The 25890-nt window shown below is 45.4% G+C and overlaps 3 protein-coding genes and 4 pseudogenes across 3 annotated transcripts; 3 read left to right on the forward strand and 4 right to left on the reverse strand.

Moving 5' to 3' along the window:
• Window positions 1-866: 866 nt before the first annotated feature.
• Window positions 867-5757, reverse strand: LOC149115245 (uncharacterized; annotated as a pseudogene).
• LOC149115246 (uncharacterized) lies at window positions 3718-4655 on the forward strand (annotated as a pseudogene).
• A 2509-nt stretch (window positions 5758-8266) lies between the features above and the next one.
• Window positions 8267-12330, reverse strand: LOC149115247 (uncharacterized). The gene has a single exon (XM_089284788.1). It carries the CDS (start codon window positions 10157-10159, stop codon window positions 9104-9106), a length of 1056 nt encoding a protein of 351 aa, XP_089140914.1. The 5' UTR covers window positions 10160-12330; the 3' UTR covers window positions 8267-9103.
• Window positions 12331-14975: 2645 nt separating this feature from the next.
• LOC149115248 (uncharacterized) lies at window positions 14976-17992 on the forward strand (annotated as a pseudogene).
• Window positions 17993-17994: 2 nt separating this feature from the next.
• Window positions 17995-19322, reverse strand: LOC149115249 (uncharacterized; annotated as a pseudogene).
• Window positions 19323-21058: 1736 nt separating this feature from the next.
• On the reverse strand, window positions 21059-22309 carry LOC149115250 (uncharacterized). The gene has a single exon (XM_089284787.1). It carries the CDS (start codon window positions 22307-22309, stop codon window positions 21059-21061), a length of 1251 nt encoding a protein of 416 aa, XP_089140913.1.
• A 389-nt stretch (window positions 22310-22698) lies between these two features.
• Window positions 22699-24615, forward strand: LOC149115251 (uncharacterized). Its single transcript, XM_089284786.1, has one exon. The coding sequence runs from the start codon at window positions 23158-23160 to the stop codon at window positions 24613-24615; it is 1458 nt and encodes a 485-aa protein (XP_089140912.1). The 5' UTR covers window positions 22699-23157.
• Window positions 24616-25890: the final 1275 nt, after the last annotated feature.

A 25890-nucleotide genomic window follows, 5' to 3' on the forward strand; every position in this document is an offset into this window, starting at 1 on the left:
TCAATGGCAAAAAGTCGGATGTCTTAGCCCTGTTCGATGTGAAAGGGAAGCCTTTTTAAAAGGTAAGCTACCACGGTTCTCCGGAACAGGTTTTGCGAGACTGTTCTACAGAAGAGTTTATAAATACCATCACCATTAGCGTAAAGACGAAAATGGCGAACTCTTTGATTTCAAAAGCTTCCCGCTTCTTTTTGAATTAGAGTTAAATTAAATTTCTTTATACACGCAATGTCTTCAGCAAATCTGTTACCTCCAAGCGCGCCGCCTGCCGAGCCTCTCTATCCAGTACTGGCGTCGTCTTCTGAAAATTTCCGCTTGCAAAAGATCAACGAGATTTCCAACACTTTGGACCGTGAGGTCGGCTACTATCGCCTCGTTGCTAAAAAATACAAACGGACGAGAAAGTTCGTTAATTGGAGTGCCGCCGGCTCCAGTGTTCTCTCGGCAGCTTTTTCCAGCGCTAGTTTTGGCTCCGCCCTCTCTTTGGTTGGCCTGCCGGTAACAGTTCCTTTAGGCGGCGCTGGGGGGTGTTTCGCTCTCGTTTCTTCGGGGCTGATAATCGCCAGCAAAAAACTTGAGTCGAAAATAAAAAAACATCAAGAGATTACCACGCTCGCCGTTGCCAAGCGGGATACAATCAACAGACTGCTCTCCAAAGCTTTGAACAACAACGAAGTGTCTTCCCACGAGTTTGACACCATCCTTTCCGAGTTTCAGCAGTATAACGCTCTAAAGGAACAAGTCCGAGCAAAACTGCTTCGCCAGCCATCAAAGAGAAAGCTTCCTGATGTTGATGTACAGAAACTGGAGAAAGACATCCGCGGCAGACTTGAAGCAGAAATGATAAAAAAAATCACGAACCCTCCCGCTTCGAACTGACATTTAAAAACTCCCGGGTTTTCTTCCATGTTATTAAAAGATGATTGTGTGTTTCCACATGCTCTGCCTTTTCGTTCATGAAGAAATGTTTACTCCTGAGTGGCAAAAAGATGCTCGAGATATTACTCGCGAGATCGTCGCTGCAATGGTTGAGGCAAAATAGTAATCTTTGAATTTCTTGTTGAAGAGATGCGTATATTTGGTATTCTATGATGGATCGTGGACAAACTTTCGATGTTGTTGACACACCTCCACCCGACAAGCGCGACTGGCCATCTCTCGAAGACTTTCAAGAGCCAGAAGAAACGCTTAGATGGCGTGATATAAAAGTGGGGACGTACAGAGTCCTTGCATTGTACAACCAAGGTCGGAACAAATACGGACCTTCAGTTGTGTTAAAACTTGAAAAAGAGAACGGTTCAACCTTTTTAGTGTGGGCGCCGGTTTCGTTGTTTTATGCGATGGAAAAAAGAGAAAAAACAAACTTCATCTTGAATCTTGGTGCTAAATTGTCGGTAGAAACAGGCAATGTCTACTACGATTTCAAACTTTGTTGAAGAAACCCAGTCGACATCAGAAAACAGAGACCGCCGCCATTTTGTTTTGTTACAGTTGCTTTGACTGGCTAAAAAAAAAGGTTTTTCTCCCCCGTTTTTTCACCTGTTTTTTGTGACACTGCACGCGATCTCGATGATGTTTTCTTATGTCTCATGAAATTTAATAAAGGCTCGGTCGTACTCGTGGACGTCATAAATTGGGTATCCCAGATAGTGGAAAATGTTTTTTTTTTGTAGCAATCGTGGCAAAGACCGTTTTTTCCCCCGTACAGCAAAAAGGATCAAAATAATTTTTGCCGTACAAGTAGCATTTTTTGCAATGCAACACCTTTACAAGTTTTCCTGCTCTGGCGCAGTAAGGGCTTTCTTCTATTTCTTGATGCACTTTTTCTTTGATTTGTTTGATTTGTTTACTTTCTTGTGTGTTGCTTGACTCCGCGGTTGCCATGGTTCCTTGCGGTATAATACGTATCCTCATTTCTCTAATTGTGTTGCCTTCAGCTCGAGCAGAACGAGATCGAAATCCTTCTTCGCTTTTTTGCCCTTCCGCATTAGCCGCTGGTTTACAGTTTTCCCTCCACAGCCCCTGCATAACCGGTAGGCGCACTGCACCCCGACCCCGCAGACCCGACATGGGGCGGCATTCTCATCCCTTTCTTTAGCTGGTAGTTGTGCTGCTTGCACAAGGTCCCCACACACCGCTTTCCACAACTTTCTTTCCGGCCCCGCATCAGCCACGCGCATTTGTTTGTTGCTCGAAGCATCGCTTATGCTCGGACGGTATAACAGCGGGCTCGTTTGTTTCTAATTGGTGTCCCTTCCTCCCCGTTGTTTTAAGTAGTATATGGTGTAGTCGACAAATACTGTTTCAGAGAGGGACTCAGCATTTCCCCGTTTTGCAACCCCCAGCTTTAACCGAAGCGAGCTTGCGAGCTTCGGTATTAAAGCTGGGGGTTGCAAAACGGGGAAATACTTCTCCTTCTGTGAAACGGTATTTGTCGACTACACCATATACTACTAGAACTAAACGTATAAGATCACATAAGGCACCCTGGATCAACTCAGACTTGAAGAAAGGTATGCGCGATCGTGACGCTGCCAAGAGAAAAGCTGTGAAGTCAAATGATCCATGCGATTGGGCAAAGTATAAAAAGCTGCGAAACTCAATAAATAATAGGATCAAAACTGCTAAGGCATCTTATTTTTCGAAAGCTTTTATGCAATTTGAGGGCAACTCTAAGAAAACTTGGCAAACAATTAATGAACTTACATCTCGCCGTAAAAGCAATGAGACTGTGAAAGAACTAAAAGTAAATGACGTTGTAATCAATAATTCTAGTGAAATTTCAGATACTTTTAATGACCATTTTTCAACAATCGGGCCCAGACTTGCCAATGAAATACCTCCAATAGGTCAAAATGATGATTCGAGCTACACTAACTTTATCACTTGTAACAACAAAACATTCCATTTCTGTCCAACTAGCGGTAATATTGTTTTTTCTCATCTAAACAAATTATCTAGATCTAAAGCAACAGGCCTTGATAACATTTCTGCTAGATTAATCCGTGAATGTGCTGATCTTATTTCGGTCTCTTTATCTGACTTCTGGTATATTTCCTGACGATCGGAAATGTGCTAGAGTTACTCCGTTGTTTAAGCAGGGTGAGCGATCTGATCTAAATAATTATCGACCAATTTCAGTCATTCCAGTAATTGCTAAGGTATTCGAGAGTATCGTGTATGACCAGCTATATAGCTTTCTAACTAAAGAGGACGTAATTTCTAAACAACAGTCGGGCTTTCGCGCATTGCATTCAACTGTTACTGCTCTATTAGAAGCTACCGATAGTTGGGCGTTTAATATCGATCGCGGAAATGTTAATGCTGTAGTTTTTCTCGATTTAAAAAAAGCGTTCGACACTGTTGATCATGAAATTCTTTTAACTAAAATGAACCTTTACGGAGTTCAAGGAATAGCTCTTGACTGGTTCAACTCATATTTAACTAGCCGTACACAACGATGTCTTGTTAATGGTTCTCTTTCTCAAACCTGTTCGCTAAAATGTGGGGTACCTCAAGGAACAATCCTAGGTCCCCTATTATTTCTTATTTACATTAACGCTTGCCCAACTGCTTATCATCATGTCAGCTTAGGATGTATGCTGATGACACCCACATCACATATGCGGGAGCTGATCTGAGCTCTATACAGTCTAATCTAAATCACGATCTAAGTAATTTAAACAAATGGCTTACTTCTAACAAGCTTACTTTAAACGCGACTAAAACTGAATTTATGTTGATTGGTTCCAGACAAAGATTGAGTACCCTTCCAGATACACTTGAGCTGTCAATTAATAATGTTCCAATAAATCGTGTCTCCTCAGTCAAATCGCTCGGTGTGTTGATCGACGAAAAACTTGGCAAACCCATATTGATAAATTGTCTAAAAAGATTGCATCTGGGATCGGTGCCATAAAACGAGTTAGGCCTTTTGTTCCACCAGCTACACTGCTTTATGTATACAGTGCTCTAATTCAACCTCATTTTGACTACTGCAATCTTGTCTGGGGTAATAGCGGTAAAACTTTGTCGGACAGGCTACAAAAGCTTCAGAACCGCGCCGCTCGCGTGTTAACTTCCTCTAGTTATGATACTGATGCCAAAGGTCTAATACGACAACTGGGTTGGAAAGATTTGTGTACCCAGCGTCAAATTCAGAAAGCCTTAATGGTATATAAATCTTTAAATGGCTTGGTTCCTGAATACCTATCGTCTAAATTTCTAAAACGTAGTGGAATGCGCTATTCTTTAAGGGATTCCAAAAACAAACTGGTTGTACCTCATCCACGAACTAACTATATGAAAAATAGCTTTAGTTACAGTGGTGCAACTCTCTGGAACAGCCTACCCTGCAATCTCAGGATGATAAAATCCTTTAATCAATTTAAAAGCAAAGTTAGACACGGCATTCATGGAAAACAGGATTAGTTTAATATTTAAATTAGGATTTACTACTTCAATTTTTATTAATTAGTATTTAGCATGGACTGTTTATTAGTAGTTTATTAGTATTAATTTTTTTTTTTTTATATATATATAACTTTAAATATTAGTATTACCTGATGATTTTTAACCGTGTATAAAGAAATGTTAAATAAATAAATAAATAAATAAATAAATAGATGTTGTCATGCACATCTGTGGCTACACCATGAATGTATAACTTTGTATCCACGACTTCACTACAGACACTGAAATGTTTTACAAATTTACCACCGCTGTCAAACACCTTTACGGTACAATCGTCGCGGTCCCCGATAATGAAATGTCCGCTGGAGTTTGTAGCAATACACACTGGCTCCTTCAGCTTGTGCTCCTCTTCACCCTCCTGACCAAATGACAATGTTACACAACACTGTTCTATGCCGTGCGTACGCAATACTTCAGTTAATCTTTGGTCGCGCAAAGGATCAACTTTGTCTTCTCCGACATCAACAGTAGGCCAAATCCAGGGATCTACGCCTTTACTGACTGTTTGCGTCACATCGTAGACGAAAGATTGACGTAGCAAACACTGGAAATGATTTGTCTGCGTTCGTGTTTACCAAACAAACCCAGCCCATACTCCCCCGAGGCCTTTCTTGAGCTGAACATCAAAACTATTCTGAACTGCTGACAAAGAGTTCAGTTCTTCAACGCACACTCTACATGGTGCTATTGCGTCCTCGGGATTGTCTAGTTTCTCTAGTATTGTCGCCATGACTCGATATTGCATTGCTAGAATACGGTCAGACGTTTCTAGAGCTTCATTACCAAAGGCTTCTGTTGCTTTTCTTCAAGAATCTTCGAATCTCTTCTTTGCGTCAGAAAGAGCCCTCGTAGCTGATTCATCCAGGTCAATAAGCTCCAACTTCTTCATTTCCTCGGCGAGAGAAAATGCTTCATCACAAGCTGCCTGTGTTGTTGACGCGTCTCTCTCGCTTCTGGACCTTGCCTTATCAAAAACGTCATACAAAAACCCGATTCCTTCCTCAAAGAAGCTGATACTCGCTAGCAAATCTTTCCGTGATAATCCATCCAACTTAGACTTGATATCATCGATTTCACGGACGATCAATTGACGGAATTTTTGTTCTGTTACATCACCATCTTTCAGCTTCTCCGCTGCCTTATCTCTGCCTTTATTCACAAGCAAGCCAATAGTCGCTTTAACCACGGCTGTTACAATAGAAGACATTGTAAAACAGGTATCAGAACTGCTGCGTGTTTAGCGCAAACGATGTTGGTGAAGGTTAGTGTCACGATTATTGAAAATATGACGCCAGCATCAGAAGCCCCCGCTCAATGGAACGTAACTTCGTATTTTGGATTGGAATTTCAATTGTCAGTTCTTTTTATTGGTTTTGCTCTAATATTCAGTAAATTTAATAGTCAATCTGAAGCCAAAATAGTGATAAATTACGGCATTAGCTAAGAAATAGGATGGACTTATCAGCCTTTATTTTGATTTACTGCATTTCAGTCAGAGTGCTCCCCAGTCCTAAATGTACATCAGGATCGTCTTATGTTCCTTGGAGTGACCTCTGATAGAAAAGATACTACTTGGGTCGATAAACAGGAAATGTGACGATATACACAATCCACCGTTTACGAGCACTCTCTCTTGTCTCTCTTACAGTGGCGGTCCAGACCTTGAGCTAAGGGGGCGGGGCGGGGGGGGTGGTGGTATCCAGACCTTGAGCTAAGGGGGTGGCCCGTTTTTTGTTTTTTTGCTTGCCCTGTCGGCTATTCTTTCTTGTGCGGTTTTTTTTTTACCCAAAATAAGAAGGGGGGCGGGGGGAGAGCCCGGGCCCTCCGTCCCCCCTCCCCTGGATCCGCCACTGTATTATATTGATTATCGGCAAGAGAACGATACGTGATATTAGGCAAGTTATCTCAGTCGCATTTAATTTTACGGCCAGAAAATTCCGGATTTATCGTCATGACATGATGCACTTATGCGAATATTTTGATATTTAAAGAGGTTTAAAAGACAGAAAACCTCTGAAACGGTCTTTAAATGCTAGATATAACCACTTACTTTAAATTTTGAGATAATGTATTTGACATTGCAAATCCTGTAATAGAGTTGGTTTGGTTACAGTTTGTTATTCATCATTCTATTAACATGTTCAAGTTTTGTATCTGATTACTTGTACAATAAATTGTTTGTTGCGTTTCATCAATTCGACTCCATCAATCGCACAGCGTAAGGGCTTGGGGAATAAACGAAAAACTAGACCAAATCGAACATGAGGAAGGAATAAAGATTATTTTTGTTTTATTCCCCCAAGTCTCGCAGCCAAGTTAGAATTTTATCACATCAAAATTGGCTTATTGATAACCTTGGCGTATACCCAGATATAGCCTGTGAACAGGCTCTGGCTTGAAGGGTCTGACCGCAGCTGGAAGGGCCGAGAGGAAACTGGATGAGAGTGAAGTGGCCGAGGAGGGAATGGGGTGCGGGTTGGGGCGTCTCCCCTCCTCTCTCTCTCCTCCCCTCTCTTCTCTCCGCTTTCATCCCGCTTTCCATCCTCGATTAGAGAGCCTTTTCACGGGCTTACCCAGATACTCTTTTAACTTCAATTATGTAGGACTATTATATGGTACTACGCATCTGCAACTTTTATTAATTCTTCAATTCCTTCCATCGATCTCGCTCGGACTGCCCAACCTTTGTTATTACCAGTATAGCAAATAACTATTTGGGGTTTCTTATACCTCAGGTGTAAGGTGAAACACCTAAATATGACGGGGTGTTTAAAATTCTTAACGTATTACAAGCTGCTAATTCAAGATAGAAGAACTGAGAACATATCCATGAAAAAAGGAAGAAAAATTTCAATTATTTTCACTCTGTAATGACTGTAATGTACCGGTCGACGCGAATTAAACTTCAACAATCCCGCTTCCGGCCAACCCCAAAATAAAAAGTGCGCGAATTTCTCCAAGTCCCCTCCCCTCCATCCCTTCCATTTGGTTTCAAATTCCCGCCCCCCTCCCCACCCCACCCCTGCGCTCAGCGACGAGTCAAATGCCCGGGGTATGTCCGGGGACGGGGAGTCGATGTTTCTATGTGATCAATTACGTAATTTTCTGGCTGAAATTTTATCTTTTCTGAATCTGTTTATTCTGATGTCCGAATGTTTGCAAGTGTCGTTTGAGGTTACGATAACTGCGTGTAGCAGACGCGAAAAGTCTCTTTTCGTTCCCATACATTCTCGGTAATTTTGTCGACAAACTTTTTTCTTCCGAATTCGGTTTATTCTAGTGTTACAATCTTTGCATGCGTTAGTTATTGAGCGTTGCAAAGTATGGACACGCAGGGTTACTACATTGGCGGATAGCAAACAGAAAACGTAGTAATTGTATTGTCCTTGTATTTTTGCCAAAATTTTCCCTTTTTTTCGAATGTGGCGCGCGCGTGCGTTAACTCTTTTGACAACTTTTAACACTTATTGTAGGTCGATAACAACTGTTATTAAACTCCCTATACATTCAGACCTTACAAATAATAATGCCAAATACCGCAATTACACTCCATCTCAACTCAATGAACTTCTTAAGCTTTTACTTATTCTTATGAGTAAATTTGCGCCTTAAATTTCACCGCGCGGTTTTGAACTTCTTGTCAACAACAAACCAAGGAAATATCATCACAGCAAATTATCGCCTTTATCTTTATTTTAAATATATTTTAAAACTGTGAATTTTTCATTTACCCCAAACATTGCCTTCACTGTCGGCAGATCAAATCGTTCCAGTCAATAGAAAACATCAAACATGCGGTAAATCATCTTTAATTACTGCTAGTTTAATTTATTACAGCTATTAGCATTAAAAGCAATCACTAGACTATAGAAGTAACAACTTGACTTACTGTCTCGAATCTCTGTTTCTGGTAAACACTTGAAAAAACCACACCAAATCGTTAAAATGAGACCTAAGGGCTAACTTTGTTGTTCAGTAGGTATTTCATTAGCTGTTTTTCATCGACTGAAAGATTTCTCACTCGCACAAAATGCGACGACTATTAAAACAATAACCCAACAAAATGATATCTTGTTGCCAATCTCGTCAGACCTGAACAAACACATCTTGTTACAACAGCAAGTATTTTGAAGTTAGGTGATCGCGTGATATCGGCCTGACAATACTGTTTCGTTTCCCTAGAAACGAAACAGGTAACAGGAAAAAAGCCAATTTTGGACATAACAATACTTGAGTCAATAGACTGATTTCCGTTCTGATGTAACATTCATCAAATGTGGAGAGCAAATCCATTCATTGTGTTCATAGTAACGACAAAATCTAAATACAGATAACCACGCGAATTCGTGTAAAAAATGTATGTGAACATTCAGTTTCTACAACTTAACATACCCATACGCCCTGAACCTGAATAGCTATGACTAGATACTGCGTATATCAAAAAGCTAAATACGAATACATAGTGTATGTCAGGGAATTATGTAGGAGAGCCAAATTCAACTAGATAAAGCGAAATTACTACAAAATTCCAAAACACTTCGTGGCCTAATTAACAAACACAATTCTGACTAATAAAGTTCACCCGTTTCACACTTAACAGAAGAATTCTGAGACGCGCACCGATTCAGCCTTACTTTGCATGACTATAGTAAATTGCTGGTTCATCAGGTGGTTTTGAATCTTCGGTAATCTCCAGGTTAGGGCTGAAAAGGTTCTTCTTCTGGCCAAACCCCATTTGATACTGCCAAATGTACACCTCAGAGCGGGGCGGGATATGCAGGTTAAGGGTTTCGGATTCTTCAGTGATGTTACTCCATTGTTGCTGCTCTGTGTTAACGCTCTTTCCACCATACTGGACTTTGAGGCTAAACTGATATTTGGAGATGGCCTCACTCAAAAGACCGCTTTGGTACTGTGCTCCCGCCTCGATGGACCAGTTGTGCTCTATGGAGGACATTTCACTCCTTGTGAAGCCAACGGTTTTCGTGATGGTTGTTTTCCAGTCGACTGTAACGTCGGTTTCATTTGCAAAAGATTTGATATTATGCCAATAACCAAACGCTTTTCCGTCGGTTTGAGCTATGCCGCCAGGTATAAAGTTGAGGACTGACTCGTGAACGCTGAAAGTGGCTGGGTTTTCGTCGAGATTCATGTTGGTGCTTCTGTGGTAAGGGACACTCCATTCGCCTGCTTGCTTCAAACAGTAGACATAATCAGTCGTACCCCAGAAGTAGAGACCATCACGGAACGCTTCGTGGATGCTATATTCAACGGCACCCTTGTCAGTGTTCATGTTCTCCACTCGTCGATAGACGCCCTTGTCGGCAAATACGATGTAGTAATTGCCAAACGCAGAGTAGTAGTGGCTTCCTCCACGACAGTTGGGATGAAGACTGTACACCACAGCATCTTTGTCTTCATTCATGTTGGTAACTCTACGATATTCGTTCCCTTTAATGATGTAGTACTGATCTTCGGTGGCCAAGTAGTGATCGCCCCACTGACAAGCTGGACTTAAGGAGTAAATCTTGATATCATTCCCTTCATGGAAATTTGCGCTTCTCATATAGACGCCAAGATCTGAACGAATGATATAATAGTCGTGCTTAGTACCACAAAAGTCGATTCCTCTGGCCTCCTCCGCACTCTTCGGCACGATCTCTGGATAATCTGGAAGGTTAGACATGACTTGAACTCAGTGTCTGCAGCTGAAGTTAGCCTTTCTTGTTGAGCACTTGCGAAGCAAGCAAACCTCGGGGCGTTGATTGTGAAAGTGAATACAGCAAGCTAATTCATGTATTGATATACTGTGACTTCCTTGTCGTAAAACCGCGCCCATGTCTCGTACCAGTCCCCTTCTTCTCTTAGGTCTCTCAGACATGGCTAATTTCGGTAGAACAACAGATCTCAAGGGGTCGGGGGGTAGGTGGTTGGGGGCGGAGGCATTTATCCCAAACACATTATTTTAATCATTCTAGTTAATTGATCTCTCATTACTGTCGCACAAACATGGCTCATGGCTTCTTATTCAATGCCCAGCTAAACGAAGATTTACTAGCATTCTTTAAAAAAATTGTTTGGCCGGTCATTTAGTGTTTTTGCTACTTTGACCAGCTGCCAGTCATTCAGCCACTTTTACCACACAACGAGAACTTTATTTTACCAGGCAAATACGTAAATTTGTCGCGAATGTTACAACTCAAGAAGCTTGGAAGCCAGCTCGATTGGTTTTACCGGAACAGTGCGACCTAAACAAACAAAAAAAAAAACAATGAAACATTTAGCGTTACAAGAACTGGGCCCCCGCGGCCCAGTTGATATCGAAAGAAAAGAGCAAAAAACGTTTCTCTGAAGCAGCGCTAGCCAAAATCACAGCAACCCAATACCTCTCCATAGACGGGCGAAAAAATTCTAACCCAGCGATAAATTTATCATGTCCGATTCGCACCACTTGCCAACTAAACTTCAGCAGCACAGGGGTTTTTTTGATTGTTACATGAAACGTGCATAACTGCTTACAGCTTCGAACACTCTATGTAGAAAAGTATGCTTTTAGAAATAAACTTTTCGTTGAGAGAGGAGACTGTTACTTATCTGATAACAATGAAACAAGGAAATATCATCCACAGGATAATATCGCCATTGTGTTACATCTTTTTACCCCAAACATTACCTTTGCTGTCGGGACATGAGTTCGTTCCAGTTAATTGAAAACGTCAAACACGCTGTAATTATCTTTAATTACTGCTGGTTTCTTGAAACTATTAGCATCAAAAAGCAATCACTAGACGATAGAAGTAGCAACTTGACGTACTGTCTCGAATCTCTGTTTCTGCTAAACACTTGAGAAAGCACACCAAATCATTAAAATGAGACCTAAGGGCTTACTTTGTTGTTCAGTACGCATTTCACTAGCTTTGTTTGACCGACTGAAAGATTTGTCACTCGCACAAAATGCAACGACTGAATCGATAAGCCAACAAAATGACTTCATATTCCTAATCTCGTCAGACCTGAACAAACACATCTTGTGCAACAGTGGGAATATTTCTTAATAAGTACCAGGACGACTCTCAAACAGCGAAACATTATTTCATTGTGTAAAAAGTAAGTTCGTTGTGAAATTACAACCCAAGAAGCTTAAAAGCCAGCCACTGACAAAGCCAAAGATTAAACTTTTAGCAAGTGTTTTGAGGTTACGCGATCGCGCGATCGGTTTCACAATACTGTTTAATTACTGTTTCGTTTCCTTAGCAACAGGCAACAGGAAAAAAAACAATTTTGGGCATAACAATACGTGAATCAACAGATTGATTTCGGCTAATAAGCTGTTGACTTTTAAAATGTAATTTTGATTAAACATTCATCAAATGTGGAAAGTAAATCTACTCATTATGTTCATAGTGACGACAAGATCTAAATACAGTCGAACTGTAGCCACCCTCACTTCATGCAAGGAAAGAATAGGAGAATCCACACTCTTTCAAGCGATCAATACTTAAAACAAGGTTCAGTACCAACTTGTAACTTAACGGTATAATGTAGGTAACATTGTGTAAAAGTACTGTGCAATAAATTGCTCCCTCCTCTTCTACGGTATACAGCGCTGTATTTCTATGACTTACAGTTCACAACAAAATATCTCATTCCGTCATTTCGCAGTTGTTACGTTCAGGATGGCCGCTTAATACAGGTAAAATAACAAAGAAAGACAAACATAGGACTGCTACAGGGTGGCCGCGGCCGCTTATTAGAGGTGGCTGCCTAATACAGGTAACAAATACAGCGTTTGTATGAGCGAAAAATCGGGACTTTGAAAACTGGCCGCTTAATAGAGGGTGGCCGCTTAATACGGGGCCGTTATATACAGGTTTGATTGTACAAATAACTACTCGAATTTGTGTAAAACAAACATGAACAGTCCTGCGCGATGAACTTTCTACAACTTAACATATTCATCAGTGCCCACTTAAACCCGAATAGCTCGCTGAAAATAGTCGCCAACCATTATAAAGCCGTTTTTGGGACCCTCTAAAATTTTCACGAGATTGTCAAAGCCTATGAAGTTGAAGGAGGGATGTTTTAAAGAATAGCAATGAATTTGTGTTTGATTTTTATCGCAAAGGAATGCTTCTCTTTTCGACTACAGCATGGTGATACTGACAATATCTGGATAGTAGAGTGTATTATCGTTTGTCTCACGATGTAGTCACTTGAGATGTAGATCGCGACGTTTCGACTGCTTAGTGCTGGTCTTCTTCAGGCGATAAGGTCGACTGATTGCACGGTATCATTTATATCACAAAGGTCGGCTGTGATTGGTGCATTTCGATCCTCCTATTGTTCCATTGTTCCGGCGAGTAGCTGTTCCCTCAGTGGTCCGCTGTTGTACCGTTCTCCTGTTGTTGTGTTTCTTGATCGTGGGTATCCATGCTTAAGGAATTTCAATTCCACTATCCCTGTTGATGTTATTAGGGTGAAGTCTTATGTGAATAGCTTCCTTGACCCTACGTGTGTACCAGTGAGGATCTCGATCAATAAACTTGACCTCATTCCGGATAGGATAGTGGCCGGTCTCGTGGGTGTGTTTAGAAACGGCGGAGGTCTGGGTACGGGCGAGTCGTATATCCTTGTCGTGTTCTTTGATCCTCTCCTGCATAGATCTCGCTGTTTCCCCAAATGCGCGTGGCTGATGCGGGGCCGGAAAGAAAGCTGTGGAAAGCGGTGTGTGGGGACCTTGTGCAAGCAGCACAACTACCAGCTAAAGAAAGGGATAAGAATGCCGGCCCCATGTCGGGTCTGCGGGGTCGGGGTGCAGTGCGCCTACCGGTTATGCAGGGGCTGCGGAGGGAAAACTGTAAACCAGCGGCTAATGCGGAAGGGCAAAAAAGCGAAGAAAGATTTCGATCTCGTTCTGCTCGAGCTGAAGGCAACACAATTAGAGAAATGAGGATAAGTATTAAACCGCAAGGAACAATGGCTTCCAATGACCAAAGGTTTGAAGAAAGACTGGGAGAAGAACTTGCAAAAATCGATCCAGAAACGTTGCAGTATTTTAACCAATTACTTGCGGAAAACGCACCAGCCGTTAGAAAGCTTGTCGAGAACGTGATGGATGAACCTATTTCCCAAGAAACGTAGAAGCGTTTGCAAAAACCTTTACTTCCAAAACCTTACCAACCAAGACCCCCTCCACGGCAAAGAAAGGGGAGAAAAAATCAAGAGCTTCTGAAGGAGTACGACCCCTTTCCTGCGCAGAACATCCGAACAGTGACAGACTACCAGAATGAGATTCTGTACCTGTTCGATGATGTAACGCATGAGGGGGAAGAGAGTAAAGGACGGCGTTATATTCGATGGCACTTCATCAGAGGTCTGGGAAAAAACCTCACACCAGACTTTATGGAGAAGATATGAGAAAACGTAAGTACGTCTTTTTATCTGAGGCATGTTTTCTCGTATCAGTTGCGCAACATTGAGGATGGAACGGTGATTATTTACTACACAATCAAGGGCTCACCTTGGATTAACAGACTGGAAGATGCGGAAGAATGGCTCACCCCCAGGAAAAAAGTCGCCTTGAGCTTGAAAGTGTTGAAAGGTCGAATACAAAGTGGGTGTTTGAAAGCTTTTTCAACGCTGACCTGAAGGTTGTGATTGACAGGCAGCCATTGGTTGGAACAGGCCCGTTACCGGACTGGCTGCGCAACCTTGCCCATAGCCGGGCAATGGTGGCGTTGGACACGTATTACGACAACCTGTGCCTATGGCGGTGCATCGCTGTGCACCGAGGAGCGCGCCCAGATCGGTGCACAAAAGAGGCAAGAAGCTTGGCCCAGAGTTTCTACAAACTCGAATCCATACCTGCAAACTTCGCAAAAACGTCTCTAGATGAGTTGGACAAGGTGGAAGCCACAGCCGTCGCATCTTGGCTCGGAATACGTGTCTACGAGCCTGAGCGTTTAGAAGACGGTGAAGTGGTATGGCATCTCAGAGTAAACGCGAATCCCAAACTGAAAAACATTCTGACAATCGGTATCTACGAAGGGCACGCTTTCCTGATAAAAGACATCACAAAGCTGGCGAAAACCTATGAATGCACTCATTGCCGTCAGAGATTCACACAAGCTTAAAGTCTCAAACGGCATTTCCAAACCTGCAGTGCAGGAAAAACGGCAATCTATTACCCGGGGGGGGGGGAAGTCGAAGCCCCGCAGACAGCTTTCGAGAAAGTGATGTACCCAAACAGCACAGCATCTAGACAAGCGCTGCTGTGGCTGGAGCGAGAAGCGAAGCAACGGGGTATCCACATTCATCATGCAATGTGCGGGCATGGGGGCGAGAGATGGCTTCCGCGAGAAGGTGGGAAAATGAAGAGCTCGCCTGTCGACGGGTACAACCACGAAACGAGGACGGTGTTCTAATACCACGGCTGCCCTTTCCACGGATGCCCAAAATGTTTCCCACGCTATCGAGAACAGATGATTCTCAACAACGGTAAAACCCCTGAACAACTGTACCAAGCCACCCTGAACCGTACCGCATTTCTGCGGAAGATCGGCTACGAAGTAATCGAGGCATGGTCTTGCGAAGTTGGGCATCTTAAGGGGGAACTTCCGAGGACGGAAACGAAAACTTACCAGCACGCAACCTTGTACGATTTCGAGTCGTATGGCGATAAAAACTATCGGAAAGAGCCGACAGGAGCGTTAACGATAGAAAACGCGCACGTGCCAATCTCGGTTAGTATCGGCGACACTCTTGAAAGAGAGCCCACCCACATCTGTGAAAGAGACCCCGCGGAGTTGGTCCACAAGTTTATGAAAGAGTTACATAGACGCGGAAAAAACATCCAGGACCAGGTGCGAGCGGAGTTTGTGCCAGAAGACATGCACCTGCTACCAAAAGAGCAGCAGCAAAAATCTACGAATGGTGCAACCAGGTTCCTGTCTTAGGGTTCAACTCAGGCAGTAACGACCTGAATCTGATCAAAAACCACTTCGCCAGCACTCTTGCTGAAGTATCAAAAAAAGTCAGAGTGGCGAAAAAGGGGAACAAAACCATGTTCTTACTCACCTGGGGGGCCCGTTTCCTCGATATCATCAACTACCTCGGCCCGGGGACGAGCTACGACAAATGGGTGAAAGCCTACGGATGCAAGGCAGTGAAATCGTGGTTTCCCTACGAATGGTTTGACACCCCCGAAAAGCTTGATTACCCCGGGCTCCCAAAATACGAGGACTGGTATTCGAAGCTAAAGGGCGAATACGTTCTCACGCGGGATGAATGGTAGGGATGCCAGCGAGTGTTCAAAGACAAGGGCATGCGCACCTTCGCAGACTGGCTGCGTTACTACAACAATCTCGATGTGGCTCCCGGCCTTGAGGCTCTGGAAAAGATGAGAAACTTCTACACTGAGAAGGGGATAGACATTCTGAAAGACGCTGTGAGCATCCCAGGCGTGAGTTTGCACTACTTGCTCCGGGAGCGGTTGAGCGGGGCGCAGATCTTTACAGCCCGGGCGAAGAAGCGTATGAGATGCTGAAAGAAGCTGTTGTTGGGGGGCCGAGCCTGGTTTTCACAAGGTACCACGAAGCTGGTGTCACGAGGATAAGGTCTCATCAAATATCAGAACCGCGTCTTTACAAAAAAATCATCGGTTTAGACGCCAACGCTCTTTATCTTTCTACCATGCTCAAAGACATGCCTTGCGGGAAGGAAAATGTCAAGCACTACAGAGGCGCGTTCCAAGCGGAGGCGGCCCCTATACTAACGCACATACTCAAAGAAGGAAAATGGTTTGGATTTGGCGAAGTCGACATCGTGATTCCAGAGCGCTCGCATCCCAAGTTCGATGAGATGTATCCTTTCTTCTACAACAAACAGGTGCCTGCCAAAGCTGTGCCGCAACATATGGCCGATTACTTGGAAAGAACGGGCAGAAATCGCGGAGACGGAAAAAAACTTGTGGGAGCGCTGTCTGCAGAACGGATGTTGGTGTACGCCCCTCTGCTGTTGTGGTACGTGAACCACGGGGCGGTAATCACGAGGGTTTACAGAACAATCGACTACAAACCGGCCAAGATCTTTCCCTGGTTCGTGGAGCAGGTGACGGAGGCGCGCCGGTCAGGAGACGTGGACGAAAGCAAGGCGTTGCTCGCTGAAGTGTTCAAACTTCTGGGAAACAGCGCGTACGGGAAGCTTATTGAAGCTTTGGAGCGGCAAACAAATGTGATTTACACCAAAGACGAGAAGGTGGTCGACAGAGCCTTGCGGAGCGCGTATTTCTCTGATCTTGAAGAGGTCGGGCAGGCGTATGAGTTGGAAAGCCGGAAGCCCCGGGTCACAATCAGAAGGCCGTTTCATATTGGAATCGCCGTCTACCAGCTGGCGAAGCTGCGGATGCTGGAGTTCTATTACGACTTTCTCGACAGGTATATCGACAGAAGAGATTTTGAGCTGATCCAGATGGACACGGACAGCAACTACATTGCAATCTCCGGCGAGCGGCTCGAAGACATTGTCCGGCCAGAGCTGAAGCAAGAGTTCGAGGCGGAAAAAAATCAGTGGCTGGCTTGGGACAAGTGGAGCGGCCGGACCCCAGGCCTCTTCAAACTTGAGTTCGAGGGCAGCCGGATGATCGCGCTCTGCTCGAGGTGCTATTACGCCGACGAAGGAGAGGGCGAAAAAAAAAGAAGTTTAGCACGAAGGGCATGTCAAAGAAGCAGAACGAGATAACGTGGCAGCGTTTTAAGGAAGCGCTGGAAGGCAGCAAAGACACGGCAACCAACAGAGGTTTCAGGATGCGGGACGGGCACATGCTCACTTACGAGCAGCAGAAGCTGGGGCTGAGCGCTTATTACGACAAGCGGTGGGTGCTGCCTGATGGGATACATACCGAACCAATCGAATTTCACCTTTAGTTCACGTCAGCCGGAGGAAGAGTAGTGTTTGGAGGGACAACCAGCAACTCTTCACGCACGAAGCCGCGCTTGGGACCGTCGCGCAGATAGTAGAGAACGGGTTGATCCGGTTTTGTGAAAGATCTTTCAATGCTGTAAACTTTCAAAGACCGGGCTGGTAGAGATAACGAACTTGGACAAGAGAGGGAAGTATTTTTTCGCTTTTTCCAACAAGTCTTGAATAAGGTGTCGAAGGCCTTGCATAAACAGATTTTTCTTTGATGGCAACGGCGGGTTTCTTGCCGATAAGGCTTGTGACCTCGTTGTTCAAAGCCGAAACAACTTCAGGAAGTCTTTTCACCCAGGCAGTGGACCGCTGGCCCTCAGAGAGTCGCATTTCCGCGGCGTACTGGTGGCCGAACAAGCGCTCAGCGAGGGTGCGGTTGAAACGTTCAACAATGGCCTGGTCGCGGTGAATGTCAGCGCGCCCGCGCCGGATATATGTTTCGTGCTTTTCCATCTTCTTTGTGACAGCGCCCATGAATTCGCGCCCGGGGTCAACCTGCAGCATTTCAGGCCATTTGAGAGGCCCGCGCTTGTATATCTTTTGAAAGGCCTGGGCGACCTCATCAGAATTTTTCGAAGTCAGGGGTTTGGCCTCCTTGTAGCGGCTGGCCACGTCGACAACGGTCAGCGCATATTTGAAAACATTGCGGCCACGAGGTAGCTTGTCGTGCGGCAGAAAAAGAAGGTCCGCCTGATGGACCTTGTTGGGTGTTGGAACGTCGAATTTCGGCCGAGGAATTCGCCTCGGCGCGGGGAGGAATATCTGCCAGAGCGCTTGCTTGATCAGCCACTTTTTTGCGGTTTCTTCAGGTACCTTGGCGGCCTCGGCTAATTTTTGGATCGCGGCGATTCCTTTCCAGTAGCCCCCGGGGCCATGGTATATCTTTGCGAGTTTGGCGTCCATACCGTTACTATAAGTAAGGCGTAAAAAAGTTTAAAGGAACCGGAAGGCTGCGTAGCCCAGAGCGAGCACCCCGGCGCCCACGAACATGAGTTCACCATTTTTTTGCTGCTCGCTCGGCTGATAGAAATCTGAGAACTTGGGCTCTTTGGGGGGTATCATTTGTTCGTCAGGATGCGCCTGGTTGTAGAGTTTGAAGGCATAGTCAGTGTTGGTGAAGTTCTGCTTGGCCTCCGCCTTTATTTGCGCGTTGGTCGCAATCCAGTCGAGAAGATGGGTGCGGTCGCGCGTTTATTTGGCGTAAGCCGCTTGATAAGCCTCGAGAACTTTGTCATGGCGCTTTTTTTCTTCAAGCGCAGCTTTGTCGCCCCCGCCAAGCGCCCTCGCCAGATAATTGCCACCGATAAAAGCCGTGGCGTTCAACACAGCCCCACCAACCATAATCGCGATGCTCGCCATGGTGCTATATTGCAGAGTCTTTTTTTCAAATCATTAATTTCAGACGCTGTCAGGAAGGATTTTTTGATCCTCGAGGTACTTTTTGAGCGCAATGCTGCCCGCCATGACGGCGGTGAACTGCACGTAATTCATCGCGCTGCTGCTGGGATCAGAAGTAAAATTCTCTTTTACAACCTTTTTTGCGGCCCAGCCGATGCCAGCGGCTAAGCCAGTGAGAGTAGCGGCGTCTATGATGGTCTTAACAAGCTTGTTGTCGGACATGATAGCGGTTGATATAAGTAAAAACAAAAGTTTAAAATAAATTAATCTGTCTTTTCTTCTTCATCCTCGTCATCCTCGCCATCCTCGCCATAGTATGCGGCGGCCAAAATATCGCGGATTTTATCTCCTTCTTCATCTTTTTCAAACAATGTTGCACGCAAAAGATCGCGGACTGTATGAAAAATCTTTACGTTGAAGTCGTACCATAACAGCCCAATACCAAAAATTGCTGCTGAAGAGATACGAATTTGGGGAACGTCAACTTTCTTCATGTTTATCTACTACAGGTGAAAGTTTAAATCATTTTTTCAAACCTTTTGTCTGTGTCGCGCGAGCAGGTTCTGGCTCAACACGCGCGGGCTCAGGCGCGGGCTCCGGTGTTTTTTTGGCGAATGCGGTCTTGAGCTCTTCACGTTTGTAATAAATCCCGACAAGTGAAACGACTATGCTGGCAACAGCAAGCCATTGGGTGGTGCTGAGGCCGATATTTTTTTCTCCGCTGCAGTTTGAGCTTTCGCCTTCTGTAGTCGGGGCTGGCTCGGGGGCCGCTGTTGTGGCTTTCGCCTTGTTGCTTGCCATATAAGCCTCAGCTGCTTTTTTCTGTTGCTCCCGGGCCAGCCGCGTTCTTTCAGCAACCATTTTTCCAGCGGCCACACGCTTGGGATTTTTTACGCGCTGCTTTGACGTTGTTGTAGTCGGAGTTGTCGCTTGCTGTGTGACATCGACGGCAGGTGCGCTCTCGGATTGTTCGGTTGACATGATGAGCAAATATAATAATGCTTAAAAATTCACTCAGGATTTTTCTGCAATCACTCAGCGGCTGTTGAGGATTGCTCTTCCGATTTTACTTCGGCCTTTTTCTCCAAATGTGAGTTAAAATCAACATGTTTTGTGGTGATCAGCGCCGCGTTGGCCGCAGCAAGAAACCGGCCGCACTTCAAAGCAAGGTTGCCGGCCAGATTGGAGAGCTCTTTGTTTATGATGTAGTCGTTTCTGAGTTCTTTTTGGTAAGCGTCGATGTCTTTGATGTTGACGGTCATTCCGACCACTTTGGATACAAGAAAAATAAAGCTGTCGATCAGGCTTTCTGTTGTCTTTGAGCCCACGTACGTCTCGTAGCGTTTGGTGTATTTCTCGACCTCTTTGTCGCTCAGGCGCTTCACCTGCTCGTGGGTTAACTGCACTCCGATGGCCTCTTTGGCTTTGCCTGTAGACACCAGCACGGCCAGCTGCTCACGAAGAGCAGGAGTGTCAGGTCTGGGGGCGGTTGGAACAAGGTCACCCGCTACAACACTCGACGGCTCAGGCTCGGGTTGAAGTAGGTTCATAACTTCTGCTAACGCGGCCTCTTCTTCAGCCATTGTTCAAGGCTATATACAGCTTCCATTTTTTTTTTATTCAAAATAACTTCACCCCGTAGGTGTGGCGAAGCGAGAACACGAGATAAGAGAACTTTCGCTCTTTCAGCTTTGAAACCAGACCTTTGTACTCATCCTGAGAGAGTTCGCCGGCGTAATCATCAAAAATGGCTTTCGTGGTCTTGGCCGAGGGGGTGTAAAAGAGAACGATCGTCGCCACGTTCTCCCGGAAGGAAGATGTTATGCCGGTCATCTTCTGAGTCAGCACCCAAACGCTGATGCCCGTATGTCGAGCAGAAAAGGCGAGATTCACCAGCTCGCCTGTACGCCCTTTCACATCTTTGGAGGCTGCGCAGTCATCGAGTATTATGAGCGTGTTGGCGCCCTCGAAAAGCCATCTCACGAGCTTCAACCACTTTTCCACGTCGTGCTGCTCACACATTATCACATCCATTTTTGGATCATTTTCACCAATTCTGTGGTAGGTCTTGTTGTGCGCGAATGTCGGGCAGATGAGCACGATGTAGTCGAACTTGAAGCGGAAAGGGCCGTAGATCTGGTCCAACACAAACCTTGATTTGCCTGAATTCGTCGGCCCCACAATGAGAGCGTTGAAGGGTATCTTGCTTGGGTCCATATTAAAACTGTACAGATTCTAGCTGTCTTTCCATAAGGTTGAACTGGGAGTCGGAGATTACGAATACATGGCATTTCACGTCGCCTGAGCCTTCGGCTTTCCGCTCAATTTCCAGCTGGACCTCGTCTGTACTGTTCACAATGCGGGTGCCGCTGCCGTACATCGACTGGTCCGCCATGGAGCGCATGTCAATCACAAGCCCGAACTTATCACCGGTGTAAAACTTTGTCGCATTCATGTGCTCGGTTTTATTTTTTTCTTCCACAAAGAAGCGGTGGGCCTCTTCCCACATGTCCTTGCCTTCGATGCCGTCATTGAAAAGCATGTTGGGCGAGCCGTTGACCGTGACGCTGACTTTCGTCAGAGCCGGGAAAATGAATTTTTCTGAATCTCTGTCGCCCGCAGTATACGGCTCTACAAACAGGAGGAGGAGGGCTTTTAGTGACCCTCTTTGGGCGTTGACTTTGATGTTGATTCTCGTGTCAGTTCCTTTTTTGAAAGACACCTCTTTGTCATGCATCACGTGGTCGTAAGTGAACTCTTTGCCGCTGGAGTAAACGCTGTGTGCCTCGTCCGCCAGAGTCTTGCTGCGGATAATTTCGTACTCGAGCTGGATGTTGGTCAGCTTGTATTTCAGCTGGGTTGTGTGGGAGCCTCTGACCACATGTATAGCTTTAGCAAGTTTTACATCGAACGTGAGGTCGTTGTAAAGGGCTTGGGGGTAGAAAACACCGGGGTTGGTTAAAATCTGGTGGTCAAGCCTGATCCGGTACTTGCTTCCGTGTACCTCGTTCAGCTTGTTTTCAGCGTCGACGCCCGAGGTTTTCTTGTCTCCCGCGCCTGAGCGGATCTTGCATAGATCCTCGCTCTGAATCCCTTCGCGGAGCATGTTGTCTCGCTTTTCCTGCGAAAGGAAAAGGTCTTCGAAAGTTTTGTAGATGTCATAGCCAACCGTGTCTTGCAGGATAGTGCCTGCAAACTTCACGACCAGCCTGTCAACGAGCGCCCGCGTGACGTTCTGAACAAGGAAGTTGTTGGCGTGCCCTCCAGAAATGTCGATGTCAAAGCGAAGCGCTAGCGAGCTCGGCACCAGAACCTCGTTCTCGTTCAGCTTGGGCACGGAAACATACAGCTTATCCCCGGGGTTGGCTTCGGAGCGGATAAAGGTGATTCGCTTGACCGCGCGCTCGGCCTGCATGGCGTGTAATGTCTTTTCGTTGTAAGTTGGGCTAAGGTTCTCTGGCACTGACATTGTGTATTAATACACCGGCGATTATTTTTCTAATTTAAAAAATAACAGGCTTGCAGGCTCGTGTCATGTTGATTAATTCACCTTCACATTTCATTACCGAGCTTAAAATTCACCATCTTTATTAACTTATCACTACTCACGATGAATTCGATAGCGTTGATCCTAACAGTATGCAGGACACCTATCATATATGAACTCAGTTAAATGACCTTGCTCTCCATGAGTTCTCGTAGCTCAGTGGATAGAGCGCCCGCCCGGTGTTCGGGAGGTCATGGGTTCGATTCCTGTCGGGGACTCAGAATTTTTCTTTGTCCCACGCTCGTGTCATGTTGATTAATTCACCTTCACATTTCATTACCGAGCTTAAAATTCACCATCTTTATTAACTTATCACTACTCACGATGAATTCGATAGCGTTGATCCTAACAGTATGCAAGACACCTATCATATATGAACTCAGTTAAATGACCTCGCTCTCCATGAGTTCTCGTAGCTCAGTGGATAGAGCGCCCGCCCGGTGTTCGGGAGGTCATGGGTTCGATTCCTGTCGGGGACTCAGAATTTTTCTTTGTCCCACGCTCGTGTCATGTTGATTAATTCACCTTCACATTTCATTACCGAGCTTAAAATTCACCATCTTTATTAACTTATCACTACTCACGATGAATTCGATAGCGTTGATCCTAGCAGTATGGAGGACACCTATCATATATGAACTCAGTTAAATGACCTCGCTCTCCATGAGTTCTCGTAGCTCAGTGGATAGAGCGCCCGCCCGGTGTTCGGGAGGTCATGGGTTCGATTCCTGTCGGGGACTCAGAATTTTTCTTTGTCCCACGCTCGTGTCATGTTGATTAATTCACCTTCACAATATATCGCTATGTCGGAAGGCGGCGAATTTGGTTACAAAGACACGGACCTTGATAACCGGATTAACCAGAACGATGATGATGATGACGAACAAGAGGTTAACAGAACCAAACCTTTTGACCCAGGTGCGGCATCCACTCCCTACCAACCCGGCGCCCCCTACAACGAGGGCGTACAAACGGAAATGAGTACTTTTCGTCACGAGCAGTCCGGCCTGCCTGACACTTCTTATGCCGAGACATCATTCATTGTTGGAGAAAATATCCCTTTGCTCGAGCCTTTCATACATAACGAGGACAAACCGGCCATGCTTGAAAGGGCAAAAGAAAAAATCAAAAGTTGGTTCCCGAAGGTAGACTTCAAAAAATTGGGCCCAATTGGTTTCAGCAAAAAAGGTAGTCAAACTGAGATCGTTTCATTTGGCCCAAGGGGAGGTGAGTCTAAAATTTTCAAGATTGGCGACCAAGGGTTACAAAAAGGTTTCACAGACGCGAAAAAAGCAGCTCTGGGGCCAAGAGCTGAAAACATCATAGCTGAAGACCGCGACACCATCAGAGAACAACGCCAAAGACAGATAGAGGCAGAGAGACAACTACGCCAGGCGGAAACACTCGCTTCGCAAAGAGAAGAAGAAAAGAAAGAAATCGAAGTTCTGAGAGGTAAAATCGGGAAAACTAATGCTCAGATTGATGCCATTCAGGATAATCATGGTTCGAATCTTGAAAGTGAAGCAGAGCTGCGTAGGCTGAAAGAACTGAAAAAGAACTATCAAAGCGATTTTGAAAACAAGAAAAAAGAATTGGACTCGCTTACAAAAAAAGTACAAGAAATAGATAAATTGAAAGCAAAGCTTGAAAGAATCAAGACCTTGCGCGCACAAAAAGAAAGTGAAACAAACGCCATGGAAGAAAGGCTCAACCAAACAAAACCGTTGGACGACCTGAAAGAGCAGGAAAGCGAGCTGCAGCGCCAAAACGAGGAAGACCAGGCAATCATTCAAGATGAGAATGCCTCGCCCTCCGTCAAAGAAGCCGCAGAAGGCAGAGTGGCAGGAAGAAACGAGGAGATCGCGCGTTTGCAAACTCAGATTGCGGAAAGGGAAAGGGGGCGGCCTCTCATGGAAAGGGTCAAAGAGATCTTCCAAAAATATGGCGTGACGTTGACCGCTTTTCCTAACGCCGCCGGGACCACAATCGGAGCTGTCATCGGGGCCCTCACCAGAGGTTTGAAAGCCACCGGCAAAGCTTTGGGAAATGGCCTCAAAGATATTGCCGCGAAACTTGGTTCTCTGCTGCCCGGGCTGATTGGCTCGGTTGTGAGCTTTCTATTCAAAGCCGCCGGCCAATTCGTCGGGTTTCTGGCCGAGCACACCTGGCTGCTCATTCTTGCCGCGGTGGCCTTTTTGTTCGAAAAATATCTTAATAAGCGGCGTTAACTTTACCGCCAAGCCATGAACAGCAAAGCCGAGAATCCTACTACGCCAACAATGACAGCTGTTTTGTTTATTTCGTGTTGCGATGTTTCATCTGGAGCCTTGGGCTCTATTTTTTGTGCCGTCGGCTGTGCTTGCTGAGTTTCGGTAGAAGCTGATTTCCTTGATTCGGCTGTTGCGGCTTTGTGTATCGGGTTGGACGGATGGCTGTTGGGCGGGTTAATTTTTGACGGGCCGCCTGCCATTAGTTTGAGCGCAGCTTTTTTTGTCTCCGGGTTTACCTCGTTGTTCACCCCAAGTTTCATCCCGGAGACCGCCTGTTTCAGCTTGTTGTTGTAACCGATTGTGCTTTCGGTGTTTATTATCATTTGCGCGGGCATGAACCAGGCTATGGGGGCTACAGCAAGATTGAGCCTGACCTTCGCTTGATCCACCGCAAGCTGGTACCTTTGTACGCTCTTGGCCAGGTCGGGCTGTCTGATCGCGCCTTCCATCAGCACCAGGAACTCGCTTTGGGCTTCTTTCGCCCGGCCGCCAGAGCCGAGAATGCTGCTGCGGACGTTGACTTGCGCGCCCAGGACGCAGTAAACGAAAGCCTCGATTGACTGGTTGATTCTCGACAACCCCACCTGCCTCAAACCGTATGCTGTGTTTGGCGCGAACCAGTCATACTGGGCCACGGCATAAGGTTCAATGAAAGAAAGCAGATTTCCTTTGCTTGCCGCACCGCCTTCATCACTGAATTTATAGAACCCTCTTGGATAAGCGGTTCCTGTTTTCAACGGCCCGTGCCCTGTCACGCCAATGTATACACTTCCCAAGCCGTGCTTTTTCCCTTGTGTGAAGCGAAAATCGCTCGAGGGATCAATGCCGAACTCGTCGCATATCCTTTTGTACGAAGCAACGTCCTAATGATTGTTCATTTGGCTGAACGTCGGGTCTCCGGGCAAAGCGTTTATGCTCTGAATACCTCCTAGCTGGTACAAAATGCGCCTGACCGTGAAATACACGTGGAAGATATAAAAGCTCTTATCTGCGGGGGGAGATTCATCCCGCTGTCAAAGATTTCGCGAGAAACTCCGCAACCTTGTGTCGCGCAGAAAACCGCGAAGTTGAGCTGTTGCGGCCAATATTTCATGTCTGGCCCTCCTAACCAGTGTTTTGATTCGGTTCCAGAAGTGTGCCTGAGTTTGATTTCTTGAAATATTTCTCTGAATTTTGTTGTGAAATATTGCCCAGGCGTGACGTAGATTTTTATTTCGGCGTTGAATATTTTCT

This window comes from Orbicella faveolata, unplaced genomic scaffold, assembly GCF_042242905.1.
Source record: "Orbicella faveolata isolate gen_17 unplaced genomic scaffold, um_ofav_v1 contig_13, whole genome shotgun sequence".
Lineage (NCBI taxonomy): Eukaryota > Metazoa > Cnidaria > Anthozoa > Scleractinia > Merulinidae > Orbicella > Orbicella faveolata.

Excerpts from the sequence above, each read along its gene's own strand:
- LOC149115247 (XM_089284788.1), bottom strand. The coding sequence starts at position 10,159 with ATGTCTAACCTTCCAGATTATCCAGAGATCGTGCCGAAGAGTGCGGAG.
- LOC149115250 (XM_089284787.1), bottom strand. The coding sequence starts at position 22,309 with ATGTCAGTGCCAGAGAACCTTAGCCCAACTTACAACGAAAAGACATTA.
- LOC149115251 (XM_089284786.1), top strand. The coding sequence starts at position 23,158 with ATGTTGATTAATTCACCTTCACAATATATCGCTATGTCGGAAGGCGGC.